The following is a 14654-nucleotide window of genomic DNA, read 5'->3' on the forward strand; positions in this document are numbered from 1 at the left end:
ATTTAGTTGAAGAGTAAGACGCTTCACGTTTCATTTTTGCATTTTTCCTTTTTATGATGATTGCATTCATTCAGATTGGTTCTTACAGCACGCACTCTAATGCTGTGCTACGGTGTTTTGAATTCAGGAGCTGGAACATAGGTGTCTTTTTAGAAGTATGAGCTAGTGTTTCGGGGGTGGATGGTGATTTTTTGACGATGGTTAATCACACTGGCGTAGCTGTTGGTGAATCACCAAGATTTCGATTCACAGGGGGGTGCTGGTGATGGATTGAGATTTTTGCACATGGCTGATATTGTTTATTGTCCCACATAGTTGAATAATTCATTGAAGCTACAGTACTTGCTCTTTAAATGGTCTTTCAGTGATATGTGTGATACAGTATGTATGAACACACCCAGCCCCACACTTGCATGTTAGTCAGAAATAAAGTGCTAACATGTCTGGAGTCTGGCACCAGTGAACTTTTTTAATTACAAAGAACCCACAGTGACAAAAACATAACAGGAATACGTGATAACCATGAATTTGTAATATGACAGTTTTTTTTTTCTTCTTTAAAATACTGTAGTAGTTATAATTTAAATGCAACGGCACAATAGGCGTACCTAAGAAAACTTAAACAAGTATATAAAAATATGCCATTAGATTCATATCAACAATTGAAGATTGGGAACAGTATGTACAGAAAAGGTCATATATACCAATATTTACAATACACAAAGGTGGCTTCTTTCACACACAGACAGGCGGAATGGCTACTTACAAAGACAGTGCTACACGCGTTCTGCAAACATTAACAATTAACCATCTGCATGATATTCAGATTTGAAGAGCTGTGTTTGTTTTTCGTGTGGTAAATAATTAGCACTGCATTTTTATTTCTCCTCCCCCCCCCCCCTCCAAATTAACCCCCTTCTTCCTCGTCACCCTACAAACACCGTCCTCTTCTTTTCAATGATGTAAAACCCTTTAAAATTAAGTCACAAGGTGTTTAACACCAGGCTGCTTTAAAATGCAATGCACATTACCTCTCATACAGTACCGAGTGCCGAATGGGTGTGGAGTGTGAACTGAAGATATATAGTTTCCATGCACTTTGGAAACACATTATCTCACTTAATTTGTTCTTATTATTCGCCACAACACACACACACATGTAATTTTGGTTGTAGAAGCACTGTTACTTACTGCTATCATAGGAGCGTCAGCCGGCAGGCAGCTATCAAATTAACTACTCTCCTGATCATTGTGGAGCTCTTTGTTTTAACCGTGTAAGTGTTTTACCAGTAGATGGGCAAAAAAGGGTACTTGTGGCTTAAATCACTTGTTATTGTTACTTAATTACAATGCTTCTCTGAAAAATCAAATCAAAGCCACATTTTCTGCTCATCGCTTCCTCTGTGATTTTTACTGTCCTTCAAAATCACCAATTTCTACCAGCATACAAAGAGGCATGTTTAATCTTCCACAGTGCTATACATCTGCTTCCTGTGTTACAGGAAATATAATCCCATCTGACCTCTAATGGGCAGCAGGTTAGGTCATATTACAGGTAAAACAGGAAGTGAACTCATTGCATTAGGGCAGGAAAACAATTTCTTAATTTAAACCAATGTGAAAACATCTCTAATTTGAAATCTGTACAAGATTCAGAATGATTTAATTCTGAAATGGGGTAAAGTATTTCACAGAAAAATATGCTGTTTTTTTAAAGCTGTTTTAACATAAGATAACCATGTAACATACCATGCACAGTGGATCCACAACTATTACTCCCTTAATTTCTGGTTTCCTGTTGTGTTTTCTCGCTTAAAGACAATTTGCCAAGCAGCTTTCTACTGTAAAATTGAGATCCATTAGTCTTTTGACAAAGGGCAGCAGAAAAGTAAAACAGCCATCTAGCCCTTTGAGGGTGGAAGACAAACTACTAGTGACCATACAGCTAAGTTAAAAAAAAAAAAAAGAAAATGTCCATAGGGAAGATATTTTGCAAACAGAAGTAGATTGTTTCCCCCCTTTTTACCACCTGCAAGTCTTTTTTAAGAGGCTGTGTTGATAAAGCACATAGACATGTGCAGAAAATCTAGATTTGATATTCCCTTTCAAGAAGTGCTAACCAATGGTTTAAAATCCATATCTGTACTTCCTGTTAGCTACATTAACTTTATTACACACGCCTTTAATTGTCCAGAGAATATTTCGGTTCTTCACTTTTTCTGTTTTATTTTATTATTATTATTTTAACGTTACTTCAGGATATGAAAATCCAATGCTATAGATAAACTAGTGTATCCTGGTACTTTGGCGGTAGGTCATGGCTGCAGCTAGACCACTGGAGTGAGTTTATGTGAGCAGCAGGAACTTTCTATCTGCAGCCTTGTCTTTGAAATATCGGCATTTCCCTAATTGTGGAATACAAAACATGCAAACAACCAAAACGGGGGCTAGTGATAACACTGCCTGTGCTAATAAAATGGATTTTAAAACCTCGGTCAGCACCCCCTTTAAGATCCTTGACAGTCATTTGAATTTCAGGGAAATGAACTGATTAAACACATAATAAAGCCACATGGCCACAGCTTTTGTGGTAAAAAATCCACCCTGTACTCATTTTAGATTGTTTTGCTAAGTATCCTTTGCGAGATAAACTCTATCATAGAGTTTAGACTGTATATTTAACCCACAGTTGTGATTTTGCATGGTTCACATATCCTCATTTCCATCGTTTGTATGTAATGGAACAGTGTTCGCAATGGAACTGAAGAGATTTTACATGTGGTGGTGCAGGCAGTTACTACAGCTGCAAGCTGCTCTGAAAAAAATCTAACCAGCCACCTGTTTCCTCATCTGTGTCTAGCGCTAAGGGAAAGATAAATGCATAAATTAAGTGCTGTAAAAGATAACTAGTATAAAATGAAACATAAATACTGTACATAGAGGACCAATAAAAGCACCACAAACCAGAAAGATAAGCTTTGTCTAGTACTGCGGCCTTTAACAAAAACATCAAATAAAAACACACACACACACACACCAATAAAATAAAGTGATTATGTGGCAGTATGAAAATTGTGGTTCTGAAGTTTGAAGAGAGGCACAAGCTAATCTTAGTGCATGTAGTTATGTAGCAAAAAAAAAATAAAAAAAATATAATTATAATAAACATGTTAACAAGTTACTTTTCAGGTACCGTGGCCACATATTGCACATTTGTTAAATTTTGCACGCTCTCTTCAGTTTAAAAAAAATCAAATAAAAAAAAGAAATGTCTTCCTTCGAAGAGAAAATAAAAGTCACAATCTGACACAACCAAGCACGAAACAGTAGTTAACACAAAATTAAAATGCTCATTGTGTATTGCCAATGCAGCCCTAGAAAAATGAGTGTAGGTTAAAAAAAAATAATAATAATAATAATAATGATAATCCGAAGCGTGATTGCAGCTTTTCATGCTTTCTTTCATGCCACTCATGTGCTTCTCACAGCCTGCGATCCACTCTCTGGTTAGAAACCAAATCTCCTTTGTGCATCAAGTCTGCTTCCACAATCCTGGAACCAACACTTTAAGATAGCACAGAACTAAGAGCTTTTTCCACTTATAAACCCACGTGGTGATAACGTGACCCAAACAAACAGGCCAGAATGCACCCAGTAGCTGTGTGATTTCTAGTACCGTAAGGCTGACCAAATACGTTTGGTGAATGTCACTAATGTACCGATTGCACGACTTTCTTTTTCTTTTCTCCTCGATTCCAGTGGAGAGTTCAGACAATAAGCGGAGAGACTCCATTTAATTATTTATCATAAATCATCATCTGTCTTCAGTGTCCTCCTCCTGCCTGTGAAGCTCAAATGGTGCAACATGAAGACACAGCCGGACACAACGCGAGCTGTGCGAGGTTTAATTCTTACACCAAACAACGTTAAAACAGCGCTTTGAAGCGACCCTTTTAGTGTTCAAAAACACCCATGCATGTACAGACAAGACGTCCGAGTAAACGACAACTCAAAAAAATAAAAAATAACTGACACACACACACAGGGGGACAACGACAATCAGCCGTTGGTCAGCAGCGGTGCATGTAACAACGACTGGCACTTTTCGCAGGGTCGCTGGTGAGCAAGTAGTATTAGAGGACGGTGGCGAGGATCAAACCCTCCACAGGAGGAGATGGTTTGTGCTGTCGTCGCGCCCCACAGTCTCACTGCTGCTGGTGAGCCGGAAGTCTTCATAGCCATCACCCCCGCTGATCACCAGCAAGTTGGATTTGGACTGGATGACGGTGGAGGCCCTGCGCCTCGTGGAGTCTCGCTGCTGCAGCCCGGCAGGGCTCTCACTAGCCAGGGTGGAATTACCTGCAGGGGAAAGGACAGGCAGGAAGTCAACCAATCATCTCCTTCATCTAGACCAGTCATTCCCAACTGCAGAGATGTGCAAAAACAACAGTGAAGCACAGTTGAAATCACTTGTACCTAAGAAGTGTTTATACAGTGCTACGTGAAAACCTATTCATTAACTGAAGAAAGGACATTAACCCCATCAGTGCCATCTCACTAAATGCAGCTCCAGAATCAGAAGCATTAACAGAAGGATAGACTATTGATGCGTGAACAGGACAAAGACCCCAGACTGTCAACATATCAAGGATACACTTTATGTGACAACCCTTTTAGGGCATTGGATGAGCCTGGCAGATATCCACTGCCCTGACCTTATCCCCTGCAACAACAGTTTCTGTGGGTTCATCATCCATAAGGACCAGTCAGTCTGCAGCCTGCCTGAATTGAAAACGGATGCTTTCCTACTGCAGTAAATAACACAGGGAGTTGTTGAAAGGCTTGTTGCATCACATTGGAATCACATTACTCGCACCAAACACCTGACAAACTACTGTACATGTCTGTGTGCCACCCTCAGAAACGTGACGGTACACTCTCCCAGTCAGCAATCATTGTGTGATGAAGGCACATTTCTCTCTATATTTCTTCCATACATTTCTACCAAAACCCATTCAAAATTGTTTAATTGAACCAATTAAACCTCCGTCAAGACCCTAAAGGAGTTAGTTAGTTTATTTTACTAGGTTTAACAGGTAATACGAAATAAATAAATACTTTGGGTCCTGATGGAGGTGTAATGGGTTCAATTAAACAATTTTGAACAGGGTTGAAAGTAACAAGGACCAGGACTGGCAGGCACTTTGGCCACCCCTGACTAAGTGTTTTTGGAGTTCTGGCTGAATATTTGCATACAATACTGACCGTGCTCTCTGGGCAGTGGGAAGGCCTCATCGAAGTCCTCAGGCAGCTCAATGGAGGTGAGGAAGCGCACGTGGCCGGTGTGTCCGTGCGCGGAGCCCATAGGTACCAGAGGGGTGCGCTGGGAGCTGGTGTTGGTGGACATGGGTGGAATGGACAGTGTTAACACCACACCAGCACTTGTCCCGATCCACAGCAGGTCTTTACAGGCCAGGAGTGCTGTGATGCGTAAGCAAGCGGCTTTGTGCTGACGGATTATGGCATCTGAACCTGGAGGGGAACAAAAAGAAACATTATATTATAAGCAGCAAATCTTGTAATACCGGTTTAAGGATCAGACTTTTTTGGTTGGTCTGCCGTTAATGAATCCAAAAGACTAATGAATAAAAAGAGGAAAGTTTTTTTTTCTCCTTGCACCATGCCAAAACAGTTTATATGGTGACTCTAGAGATAAGAAAATACAGGTTCACCTTTTTATGAGTGTAACTTATCATTAGTTGTTAAACGGATTAAATGTGGATACCAAAAACATAACACTGCAGCTCAATTAAACTGTCAGAGGCTGTCAGCACTGCCTTTATGTGCACTGGAAAGCAATGCAGATTGTAAAACGAATATTTAGACCTTGATTCAAACTTGTGTATGCTTGCAAACATGTATAAAAGCACAAAGATTAAAGATTAAATCACAGCTTTAAATCCATAACTTTTTTGTGTTAATTAAATAATTGTTAAATGTAACATAAAACATAACACACTATACAAAAATCTGTTTCAAATGTAGTAATGCATTTAATGAAACAGCTGAATGCAATGCAACTACATAGCAAGGGTTAGTCATCTCAAACTGGATACACCTGAGCTTACCTAGACATATAGACATATTACACATAGAGACTCATAGTAATGCCTTAAATGGCTTGAACTGCAATGAGGGTCAATACAACACTGGTTCCTACATGTGTACCAGGGCCTTAGAAATGGGCTCCAGAATTCAGCCCTCTTCCTTGTGTCTCTCAGTTGTACCTGCTTACCTGCCAGCATTTTGTGCACAGCGGGGGCCACGTCCACCTCAGTGAGGGTCTCGTAGGTGGCAGCGTGGTAGAGTCTCACCTGAGCGCTACCCTGGATGGCTATCCATACACCCAGGCCATAGCTCACCATGCTCGTCACACAACGGGAACTGTCCTGCCCAATCTGGAACATGTGCTGGAGGGGAACAAACATGACATGTCAGTGACGTACAAGCTGTATACCCCCCACCAAGGATTTCAAGAAGTCTTGTGTTGATATCATGAAAAAGCCATTTGACAAATATCCAGAGCATGTCGATCGGCATCTCATAAACAAGGCCAATGCTTCAAAGTTGTCATCTTCCTACACTGTGATAGCGTTGTTAAGAAGAGAAACTATTCAAATTATCTGGAATGACTTCTTCTACCAAGTTTCAAATTTGGATGAGCAGTTCTGATGAGGACGGCTGTTCAAAACTGCCAGCTAAGGACCGAGTGGTCTCAATTAAGGGTTTATATTGTAGTTCTGATAACATTTTTACTTTGCACTTGTCACCACTAGGTGGCTAAACATTTGGAGCTGCTAATATTTTTTAAAGAGAGACGTTCAGTGTTCAACCTTGAGCCCAAAAGCCAAACACCAGGAATGATGACACTGTGTTCTGCTGCAGTGGAAGTACTACTTTGTCTTTCCCCTGATCTAAGCAATGACCAATGAAAGACATCCCCTCGAAGGTTTGAGGCTCTCATGGTATCATTACCTCCTGTGAGAGTGTGGCTGTGTTAATGATGAGGACCCGGTTTTGACAGCCGCACCACAGCTTCCCTGCCACTGGCACCATCTTGGTGACTGGGTTCCCAGGGGTCCCCAGACACAACGTCTGGGAGTTTTGGGGATCCCAGAAACTTCCTGCAGGAACATACCGAAATACATCAGTGACTGAAGCACTTTTACACCAATCTAACATCCTTACCAGAAGGGAATCCTTTGTGACCAGATGAAATCACCGAAGAAAATCTTACATACATAGTACATTTATAATGTTTTTGTTATCCCTTTCTTTATAATATATTAATTGGACATATTTAGGCCATAGTTTTTTAAATGCATATATCAGTTTAAGGGTCTTTCAGTCTGAGATATTTTTTAATTGCCTCTGTAAAAGCCTCAGTAGTGGCTGTGGGTCCTGCCCTGTGAAATATGAATTCAGAACGAATGTAACCTGGCTGGGGACAGCCTCCAGTCAGACTCTGGTCACTCCTGGTTTCCTCACCTGCTTCCCTTTGATAGACAATCATTTCACCGTTTGCCAGAGATACAAACACCTTGTTGTCAAGGTACCTGCAAACAGAAATGGAGACAGTAATTAAGTGAAACCCTTTCATCCACAGTGCTTTCATCCACAGTGCTTGGGAAGTAATCTGGCACCACAGCCTGTTTACAAAACCAGGGAAACCCACAGCAGAACTTACAAGACACACAACACGGATGCGGAGTGCTGCATCTTCATACTGTTCTTCCTGTTTCGGATGTTGTCAGATGACTGATACACATGGATGCTGCAAAAAAATAAATAATTACAACTAAATATTGTGGCTAACATCACTTTAAGGTGACAAGTTTCAGTTAACACTAAACCTACTTCTAAATAGAATTTAAATGGCTTTTATAACCATATTACCAAATCTGCACAACCTTTTTCATCAAGACTACAGCAACTACCCCTCCTTTTAATACCAACACCTCCACAAAAGATAAGGTATATTTATAAACTGTTTCTATAGTGAACATAGAGCGAGCAAGCAATTTAAGCAATGCTAATCACAAACGTGTGCATCTGGTGATAAAAGCTAAAATAATCAAATGAATAAATAACCCCCATACCAGCCGTCCTCGGTGCCCAGCCACACTGAGCTCTGGTAGGCCTCAGGATCGATGCTCAAAAGGTCCTCCAGGCTGCCTCGGGTGAAGGATCCCCGGCTTGACCGTCTCATTGCCCGTCCGTCCATGGGGCTCTCGTTGTTAAGGCACGATTGACCGTACGAGCTGGGGATGGCCGGGAACTCCTGCTCCTCCTCCGAGCTTGTCGTCTCTGCCGCCATTTCTTTGGAGCTGGCTGTTTCCTCATCTGTAGGGTCAGGACAGGTTAGTTACATACAGAGAAGAAGAAGAAGAAGAAGAAGAAGAAAAAGAAGAAGAAGAAAAAGAAGAAGAAAAAGAAGAAAAAGAAGAAAAAGAAGAAAAAGAAGAAGAAAAAGAAGAAAAAGAAGAAGAAGAAAAAGAAGAAGAAGAAAAAGAAGAAGAAAAAGAAGAAAAAGAAGAAGAAGAAAAAGAAGAAGAAGAAGAAGAAGAAGAAAAAGAAGAAGAAAAAGAAGAAAAAGAAGAAAAAGAAGAAGAAAAAGAAAAAGAAGAAGAAGAAGAAAAAGAAGAAGAAGAAAAAGAAGAAGAAAAAGAAGAAAAAGAAGAAAAAGAAAAAGAAGAAAAAGAAGAAGAAAAAGAAGAAAAAGAAGAAAAAGAAGAAGAAGAAGAAGAAGAAGAAGAAAAAGAAGAAGAAGAAGAAGAAGAAAAAGAAGAAGAAGAAGAAGAAGAAGAAGAAGAAGAAGAAGAAGAAGAAGAAGAAGAAGAAGAAGAAGAAGAAGAAGAAGAAGAAGAAGAAGAAGAAGAAGAAGAAGAAGAAGAAGGTGGTACAGCATTGTTCATGCTTTGTGCGTACTGCCAAAGCTGGAGGAGATGGTGGAGCGGCTGGCCTGACTCTGCAGTGTGGAGGAGGGGCTTGGCGAGGACTCATCATCCGTGTCGTCACTATCGAAGGGTACCAGCTCCCGGCCCGCCCCGTCGGGGGGCTCTGCCAGGTCCAGGGAGGACCCCGAGATCGAGATGTGGAGCTGTGGCTCCGAGGAGGGGGGGTTGGGGTTAGGCTCCGAGGAGGGGGGGCTCAGCAGGGATTCCCCGCGCTCCCTGCAAAACACAACACAATGCACTTCCAATTCCACTTCAATCCAAATCACACTGTACACAGATTCACATTGTACACAGGTGATGTGCTTCACTGATGAGTCTGTTTTAATTCAAGGGACTGTGCTTTGAGAAGCAATTTGAAAGTGCTGAATTAAAAATCCATTAAGAACAGGACTGATATTCTAAGCCACAGCTGACACCAACGCATGACTCGGCCTTCTAATCTAATCCTTTATTCAAAAGGGCAAAGTCAAATAAATTAGCAAGAATCCTGCTGTATTCTGTTGGCTATTCTTTTCTGAAGTTCTCGGTTATGAACACACCACACTTCATGACAGTTATAGGCTGTCCAGTAGCATTCAAATACCTCTGAACTACTAGTGATTTAAATTGTGCCAAGCTGGCGTCAGCACCGCAAACAGACCTGCCTTTGAGGCCCGGCACGGCGGCAATGCAGATGATGCGGGCTGAACACACAGCGATGCAGGCCTCCACGGTGGGCTCGTTCTTGATGTTCAGGAGGCAGACCTGACCCACGTAGCCGTCACTGTTACACACCCACACCTCGTAGGTGTTCTCAGGGCAGCTGTGACTGGGGGACGCGCAGGAGAACTAGGGCAAAGACAAGAGACAGTGGAAGAGAGGACTCTGAACAGGATCACAAGCCAGAAACGACCTTAAATCTGAAACCCCAGGTACAGTGTAATGCATCTCCTCCGAGTGGCTGATGAGTTCATAAAACTGACATCAGCAGAAGACACGTACAGCACTTACTCTCTAAAGAGATGGCTTTTTCACTTGAATGACAAGATGTTCATTTTATTAACTGTGAGGATAGCAGTTCGGGTCAAGTCCTTGCCTCTTCATTCAGTTCAATGGGAAGCCAAGCCATTACAACAGTATGATTTTTGTGATTTAAAAACAGCACAGGATCAGCATTAAGGCTCAGTGTTTGGGAAGTCCTTGATAACTACCTGCATTCCGCTTCTTGTTTTCATGATGGGAATAGCCTTCAGAAACTCTGGGTCCCAGTGATCTTTGTTCATTGCTTAAAAAAGGAGAAAACAAGAGTAAATACATTCAGCAATATGCGATATGATTAAATAAAAATTCTATTTGAACATCTCTTTTCACTAAGCCTCTCAAGTCCCTGAATAGAAATCATTGTCGTACGCAAGTTATTTCTAAACCTACGCAAAACAGACTGATGGGAATTCTGCAATCACAGGGTATAAATTCCCATCAGTCTTGTGCCAAACCTTCGTGAAAGCAAGATACCAGGCTGCTGTCAATGACAGGAAAAACACTTTTGCCTCATACACATGGCAAGGCCCTATGGTTACTCCCTATATAAAGTAATGCTTTTTGCTGCAGTGGTTGGATCACAAGGTGCCGCAGACAGTGCTGTACCCAGTTTCTTCTTAGCATCCTCAAAGGCCTGCTCGAAGTTGCTGCGCGTGTCCGGTGCGCTGAACTCAAATACGAAGCTCCCCTCGAGCGAGGCGGTTGTCAGCTCCACTTTGGTGGGCGGGAAGGTCATGCTGAAGGAGAGCGACTGCTTCTCTGCCAGGTCACGATGCACTGCGGCCATCAGGTCCTTGATGACATCATCCAGGCTCTACAGACACACAGACAAGCGACACTGAACCACGACACCAAGAGCCGAGTAGTTTGCTTTATATGCAATCGATTCAAGTGTGGTGTTCAAATGATTTGTAGATGGTCACACTGATAACTAAGTAAAATCACTGAGAGGCACAGAGTGATTTTTTTTTTATATTCATTACTATTCCCTTTACATTTTAAATTAAATAGCTTATTACACAATCCTGTGAGAAACTCACTGGATGTTGCCAATACGTTTTCTGGTCTGCTGTTATATACTACAATAGCAGTCTGCAGGTTTCAGAGGAGTTCCTTGACATGTACACAAGTAGGCACAGTTGAAAGAGATAATGTGACACCGACATGTGGAGGCGCGGGGAGTGGATCACAACCGTCTCTAAAACATTAGTCTCATTTTCAGCCATGTCCCAGTTCCACTGCATTTTTTCACAGTGGGTGCATGTTATTAAGTAATGCAGTCCTTGAACTTTCTGATAGCGAGTTAGTGGCTGACCTGATATTTGAACCCAAGATCCCCCTTGCCCTTAATCCTTTGCCTAACCATGAGACTAAACACCCAGACATGGAAGCAGCCAGCCCCAGAGTCCCCCATTTACTATCCAGAGTAAATCCTTCCTGGGAAAAACTAAACCCCTTCTACAGTACATATTAAAATCATACAGACTAATGGATAGAAGACTGTAGCCAATGTGTAGCCGAAGACAGTGGTTCACCTTTTAATGTAAGCTTTTTCATCAACTGAATAACATGCGTCTAAATAATTTACATGAACATTAAAAACTGATAAATGGATGGTGCAGCCATACCTAAAGTTGACAAAATAGTCATAGAAAATACCTGGAAATGTGTGTCACTATAGTGTGTGAGAGAGAGAGAGCGAGACAGAGAGAGACCCACCAGTGCCAAATGCTTGACAATCGCAATCAGCTCACAAAAACCCCATGATAGTAGACTGATTGAAATATACAATTTTATTAACCCATTAAGTACCAAATAAATGCTTCTTTGAATATCAGAGCACAAGCTACATTGATGTAATTTGATACATTACATTTAGACTTAACTTTTGCTGTTAATAAAATTAAAGGAAGTTATCATAACAATATAGTTCAAGAGAACATTTTAACAAACAGGTAGATGACAGTTAAAAAATGCTCCAACGGCACTAATGGGTTAATCTGCAGCTAGTTTGCTTGGGCAGGTACTTCCTGGATCTGCCGCTCACCTGATGGGGGAAGCTGAGTGTCTCAGACAGCTTGCTGATCTGCCCCAATGTGCTGAGATCCTCATCTAGACGTCCTATAGTCTTCTGAATGTTCTCCCGGTTCGTCGCCTGGGAAGTGCCTGTGAAAGAGAGGGGGTTACTTTTTTTTTTTTGCCAAGGAAACTGCAGGTATTCATTAAAGGTATTCTGCAACACTATCATCAGAGGTACCGAATGTTTCAAAAAGTCTGCATCCATGGGCTGTAAACTGACGATTGTCTTTTTTTTTTTAAAGCTGTTTAAAGGACGCAGTGCAGAAATGAGAATGCAAATTATTGGTTAACAACATTGTGTTTTCTATATGTCAGGCTAGACAGTTGTTCCAGACGTCTTAAAACACTTATGGAAAAATGAATATTAAAAATAAAATAAAAAACAATGCATACCTTTTACTATTTCCACGTCTTCTAAAGGCAGTTTCCAGAGAGACTTGTATTTGCTCGATGTGTCTATAACATTTGCAGCATTATAGCTATGAAAAGAAGTCAGAAGATTTTCATTTTGCAGTGTGACCACTAGGTGGAACCCTGTTGCACTGAACTGCAGTATGAATAATGCAGGTGGCCTGCAGCCCTACCAAGGCCTGCATTTCCTTATACAAGCAGCAAGGATTCGAGCAGCATTGAGATGGGAGCAACTGGAAGACAGATGACATTTAATATAGAACATGACTAAGAGACAGCGCTCAGACATCGATGTTATGCTGCTTCACAGATGACTAGCCAAGTCTGTCCCACATGCAGATCTTTAGTCCATTCACATTTCTATGCTGTGTACTTACAGGCTCACAGAGCTGCGGCGAAGAGATCCTGACTTTCGCTTCAGCGTTGTACAAATCAGCAAGTCAGTGAAGAGGAATAGCGACCGGTCCTTTTTACCGCCTACAGCCTTCTGCAATACGAAGGTTAGTTTGAAGAGTCAGAAGGACAGCAGTTTCAGTATATCGGGTTCAAGAAAATCCAGAGAATCAAAAGTATTCAAGGTGGTGATCAGCACAGGGTAGGGGTGTGTGGGATACCAATGCATCACTTGACCATTACTGGCTTCAATTAGGATGGATTGAAAGTGCCCCCTATAACCATCTGCGGTAACTTCTGGTATTTTCTAAACTGCCTGTATGTCTAGTCGAGTGAAACCAGAAACAACTGGTCAGCAAAAGGACTAACCTTCAAGACACCAAAAAAACAAACAAAAAAAAACTTACCACTTCCACAACCATCTCCTGTCTTAGAAACTTCCTTTGAGGATTCAAAAGCTGTGGGGGGGGGAAAAAAAAAAAAAAAAAGATTTGAAATCAATGTAGTATTCTGGATTCCATGAATATTAACTCACCGATACATGTCAAAATAAATAAATAAATAAATAAATAAATAAACACACACACACACCCAGGGATGCTTTTGTATTTGTATCTGCAGTACATTACATCCTATAGATCCTATACATAATTCACACCCATGGTATTGAAACTGAACAGCTTTGTATCTCTACCACATCTTTGGTTATTGATAAAACATACCTACCTTGGGTGATACAGAGCATGAAGGACCCACACTGTACTACTGTGTGTGAACTAAGGGTGAGTGCTGCAAATCCCTTTCCAATAAAAACCAGAGAGAACAGCTTTTTCTGACTGATCGTGATCAGAAACACAGCTGTCTATATTACAGAGTGGAAAGGGTGTAGAATTATACGTTGAGTGTAGAATGCCTTAATGTGGTGGTTTCCAACCCAGTTCAACATCAGGGTAATAAATCAAATGATCTGGTGGTAAACAGTAATCCTGCCTGGGGTTTCCAGCACAAACCACTTTTAGTGAACTACGGAATATACACAACATCATTACTTTAGGGACCAGGATTTTTGGCCTGTCATAACCATATTTTCACACTGAACAACTGAAAAAAAAGGGTTTCTTTAGCAACAGCAGGCCAGATATTGCCCATTAAGGGACTCAATTATATTGTCAAAATATCTTTTATGTTACGCAGTGGTATTCATGAGTGTGGGCTCAGTCGTGCTTCACAGAACTCTCCCTCCTAAGTGCTCCTTCAGTCAAATTAAAATAATGAAAACAGACATACATTCTCTATCCCTTCAACGTGGGACTCGATCTCCTGCAGCACTCGAGTCTCCCTCTCGACTTCCTCTGCGTTCTTTCTCCCCTTGTTGATCCTCTCCGCCAGTCGCTTGATATTCTTCTGTGCGTCCAACAGGAAGGGATGGTCTGGGTGGTCCTCAGGAGTGTGCTTCAAAAGGTCCTGACATTGACACAGGCAGACACATCACTGAACAGTGGGGATTAGGGGGATCACGGGACCACTGCAGGTAGAGGTACTACCAAGTGGTATGGAGTGATGGTCCAAGATCCCATGGTGTAAAGACTGATAAAAAACAAAGTCATTTCAGCGAAAATATTCAGATGTATTTGCACATTTCCTGGCTACCCAGGTCCTGCAGAGTCTGCATTCAAGAAGGCCTACTGCACTTCTCCTTGTCCTCATGATGAGAGTTCACAAAGAGAAGTTAAC

The 14654-nt window shown here is 41.4% G+C and overlaps 1 protein-coding gene across 1 annotated transcript in view; it reads right to left on the reverse strand.

The window, feature by feature from the left end:
* Nucleotides 1–444: 444 nt before the first annotated feature.
* LOC117407232 (rho guanine nucleotide exchange factor 17-like) overlaps nucleotides 445–14654 on the reverse strand; it is a 94768-nt gene continuing 80558 nt past the window's right edge. The window contains exons 6-21 of the mRNA XM_059031019.1: nucleotides 14208–14384; nucleotides 13328–13378; nucleotides 12905–13014; nucleotides 12510–12595; nucleotides 12085–12203; nucleotides 10644–10851; nucleotides 10208–10281; nucleotides 9658–9845; nucleotides 8989–9233; nucleotides 8160–8403; nucleotides 7748–7834; nucleotides 7549–7616; nucleotides 7036–7184; nucleotides 6296–6470; nucleotides 5266–5532; nucleotides 445–4359 (exon numbers count right to left, since the gene is read on the reverse strand). Coding sequence (XP_058887002.1) covers nucleotides 4154–4359; nucleotides 5266–5532; nucleotides 6296–6470; nucleotides 7036–7184; nucleotides 7549–7616; nucleotides 7748–7834; nucleotides 8160–8403; nucleotides 8989–9233; nucleotides 9658–9845; nucleotides 10208–10281; nucleotides 10644–10851; nucleotides 12085–12203; nucleotides 12510–12595; nucleotides 12905–13014; nucleotides 13328–13378; nucleotides 14208–14384 — 2454 coding nt within the window. The 3' untranslated portion in view covers nucleotides 445–4153. The remainder of the gene's footprint in view (nucleotides 4360–5265; nucleotides 5533–6295; nucleotides 6471–7035; nucleotides 7185–7548; nucleotides 7617–7747; nucleotides 7835–8159; nucleotides 8404–8988; nucleotides 9234–9657; nucleotides 9846–10207; nucleotides 10282–10643; nucleotides 10852–12084; nucleotides 12204–12509; nucleotides 12596–12904; nucleotides 13015–13327; nucleotides 13379–14207; nucleotides 14385–14654) is intronic.

The sequence above is a fragment of the Acipenser ruthenus genome, chromosome 9 (assembly GCF_902713425.1).
Source record: "Acipenser ruthenus chromosome 9, fAciRut3.2 maternal haplotype, whole genome shotgun sequence".
Classification (NCBI taxonomy): Eukaryota; Metazoa; Chordata; class Actinopteri; order Acipenseriformes; family Acipenseridae; genus Acipenser; species Acipenser ruthenus.